This window comes from Penaeus vannamei, chromosome 33 (genome assembly GCF_042767895.1).
Source record: "Penaeus vannamei isolate JL-2024 chromosome 33, ASM4276789v1, whole genome shotgun sequence".
Classification (NCBI taxonomy): domain Eukaryota; kingdom Metazoa; phylum Arthropoda; class Malacostraca; order Decapoda; family Penaeidae; genus Penaeus; species Penaeus vannamei.
Window position 1 is genome coordinate 7,115,944 of NC_091581.1, and position 2,500 is coordinate 7,118,443.

At 54.3% G+C, this 2,500-nt stretch overlaps 1 protein-coding gene across 1 annotated transcript in view; it reads right to left on the reverse strand.

The window, feature by feature from the left end:
• The window catches only part of LOC113818035 (platelet binding protein GspB), a 62,172-nt gene that overhangs the window by 40,562 nt on the left and 19,110 nt on the right, over nt 1-2,500 (reverse strand). Inside the window, exons 5-7 of the mRNA XM_070145216.1 lie at nt 1,871-2,485; nt 1,368-1,579; nt 1,093-1,186 (exon numbers count right to left, since the gene is read on the reverse strand). Coding sequence (XP_070001317.1) covers nt 1,093-1,186; nt 1,368-1,579; nt 1,871-2,485 — 921 coding nt within the window. The remainder of the gene's footprint in view (nt 1-1,092; nt 1,187-1,367; nt 1,580-1,870; nt 2,486-2,500) is intronic.

Genomic DNA, 2,500 nt, shown 5'->3' on the forward strand with positions numbered 1-2,500 from the left:
AGAGAGAGAGAGAGAGAGAGAGAGAGAGAGAGAGAGAGAGAGAGCTCTGTTTTGTCACTGTTTGGTCTGGTCTCTCTTCCCCTGCATCTGAACCCCCTGGCGAAATAATCGCGAACCTGCAGTCCTCCTGCCAGACCTGCGAGAGCATTTGGCCGGCCCGCCCCTCACCGCCCAGACAACAGGGACCGAAGACCCTTTGATGAAGCGAGAGTGAAGCGAAGCGAGAGTGAGGCGAAGCAAAGCGCGTTCCCGTGAGCCAGAGATACCTCGCACCCCGCTACCCTACTTCATTCGGCCGAGCGAACCACGTACGCTGTGAATCGCGATTCATGCGCGTCGTAACCGGAGCAACCTGGATCATGAAGGTTCGCGTGTTGTGTCATACAAAAACAAACTGCAGCCCATTATTAATCAAGTCGTGTGATATTCATGGCGCGCCCAAGTAGCGCATTTGAGTGACCTTGGTGTTATCATGCTGTACACATCAACCCTTGCGTAAGAATGATGAAGTAGACAGCTGACGGCGCTCTTTCGCAAGCAGACGCCCCCCACCCCTCATCTCTGAGCTAGATCTCGTACGCACTGATGTGATTCAGGTGACTCGCGCGGGTTTATTAGGTTCCTCGTGGCATGTACGAACGAAACGGTCCATCCCGGTCCGTATGTGATCCTATAATGATACGGAATGCTGTCCCTGCCAAGAGCAACGAGCAAGCGATCCCCTGGCTGGCTGCGGCGCTGTGCTGGGGCCTTGCGAACCAACTCAGGGTCTCCTTGCAACAGGCCATACACTCCTTCCATCCCGTTTTCTGAAGCCTGATTGGGCTCTCGCATCAATACGATTCCTGGTCAAGTAAACATGAACATCAAACCATTCTGGGCTGCAAGTCCAGTGTTCTCATCTAAGTTTTTCTTCAGATATGACGACTACTCGAGTATCTCCGGTGGTACAAGTCAGAGGAGTCGTTTGGACGGGAGCAACCATCAAAAACATATCAAATAATATTCGAAATCATTCACAGGTAGATAAAATAAGAGAAAAAAAACATTATCCATGCATATCCTCCACCATAAATTTGCACATTTACTGACCTTCGAATACCTGGTCAGCTGGCATGGCGTCAGCAGCCTCCTCGCCGGCCAGCGAGTTGTCGTCGGTGGATCCCGTGACGGAGGACTGGTCCACCTGCGGCAGAGGGCGTCATTAGCGGCACATCAATGCATCTGTCTCAGTGTCATCCAAATAGTATATTCCTGCAATTCCCCTTCAGCACCAGGCACCATTTCCAACATCAAAGGTTCGAGTCAGAATCGCCTCCTCCAGAGAGCGTTTGATAAGCATGCAATCAAGAGCCTAATGAACCCACCTGGTCGGGCGGGGGGGCGCCGCCCCTGGATCCCTGGTCGGCGCCGCTGGTGGAGCTGCAGCCACTCCCGGAGGTCATGGATCCCGTGACGGAGCCTTGGTCGATGGAGTCCCTCTTGCGGTCCAGGGAACTCTTCTTGAAGATCACCTCCTGACGGGGCGTCTGGATCTTGGTGTATTCTTCTGTCGGGGGAGACGAGAGTGGTTCTTCCTCTTGAGTGCAGAGAGACAGTGTGCCACAGTGACTTACGTGAGACGTGACAGCGCCAGCTATGTCCATATATCACCATATGTCACAAGTATAACAGGGAGCAGGATTCGTACCTCAGCCGAGCGTCTTTGCCAGGCAAGTCAGACAGCAAGACAGAAGTCAGTGCGCTTGGAGGATAATCAAAAAATGTAAAAATGCCAAGACCAAAAAATTAGAGTGAAGTAAGAGGAATCAGTAGAAAATACGAAGGAGAGGGAAATAGAAGGGAAAGGGCAGCAGGTTGTGCGACTCACCATTGTTGATCATGACGGTGTGCACAGGCTGAGATGGGCGCCCGTCCCCCTCGCCCGCCGACCCGGTCTGCTGCTGCTCTTCCGTCGAGGTCTCTTCCCACTCCTCGTCCTCCTGGCCTCCGCCGGCGCCCTTCGGATGGCCGCCATCCTGGAAGGGGCCGTGGAAGCCTCGCTGGAAGAAGCCCGGGCGGCCGTAAGGTCGGAAAGGTCGTCGGCCTCGCTCTACGAAGCCTCCGCCGAACTTGAAGCCACGCTCGTAGAACGGGGGTCGTCCATAGTACTTGTTATTGTCGTAGTAGAAGTTCCGGTCGTAGAACTTGCCGTAGGGCTTCTCATAGGGCCCCCGGTTCTCGAAGTTCCTGAGGTTCTCATTCTTGTACTTCTCGTAGCTTCCTCTTCTGTCGTAGTTTTTGTCGAACCTCCTATCGTAGGATCTGTCGTAATAGCCGGCGTGGTGACCGCCGCGTCGGTAGTGCTGGTTATTGTAATAGTTGTGGGCGGGTTTGTATTGTGGGCGTGAGTTGCTCTCGTGTGTGGGCGTGCTCGGAGCGGAGTGACCCTCCTCCTCCTCCTCAGGCTCGCCGTCCTGCTCGCTGTTGGGCTGCTGAAGTTCGTCTGCGGAGGAAGAGA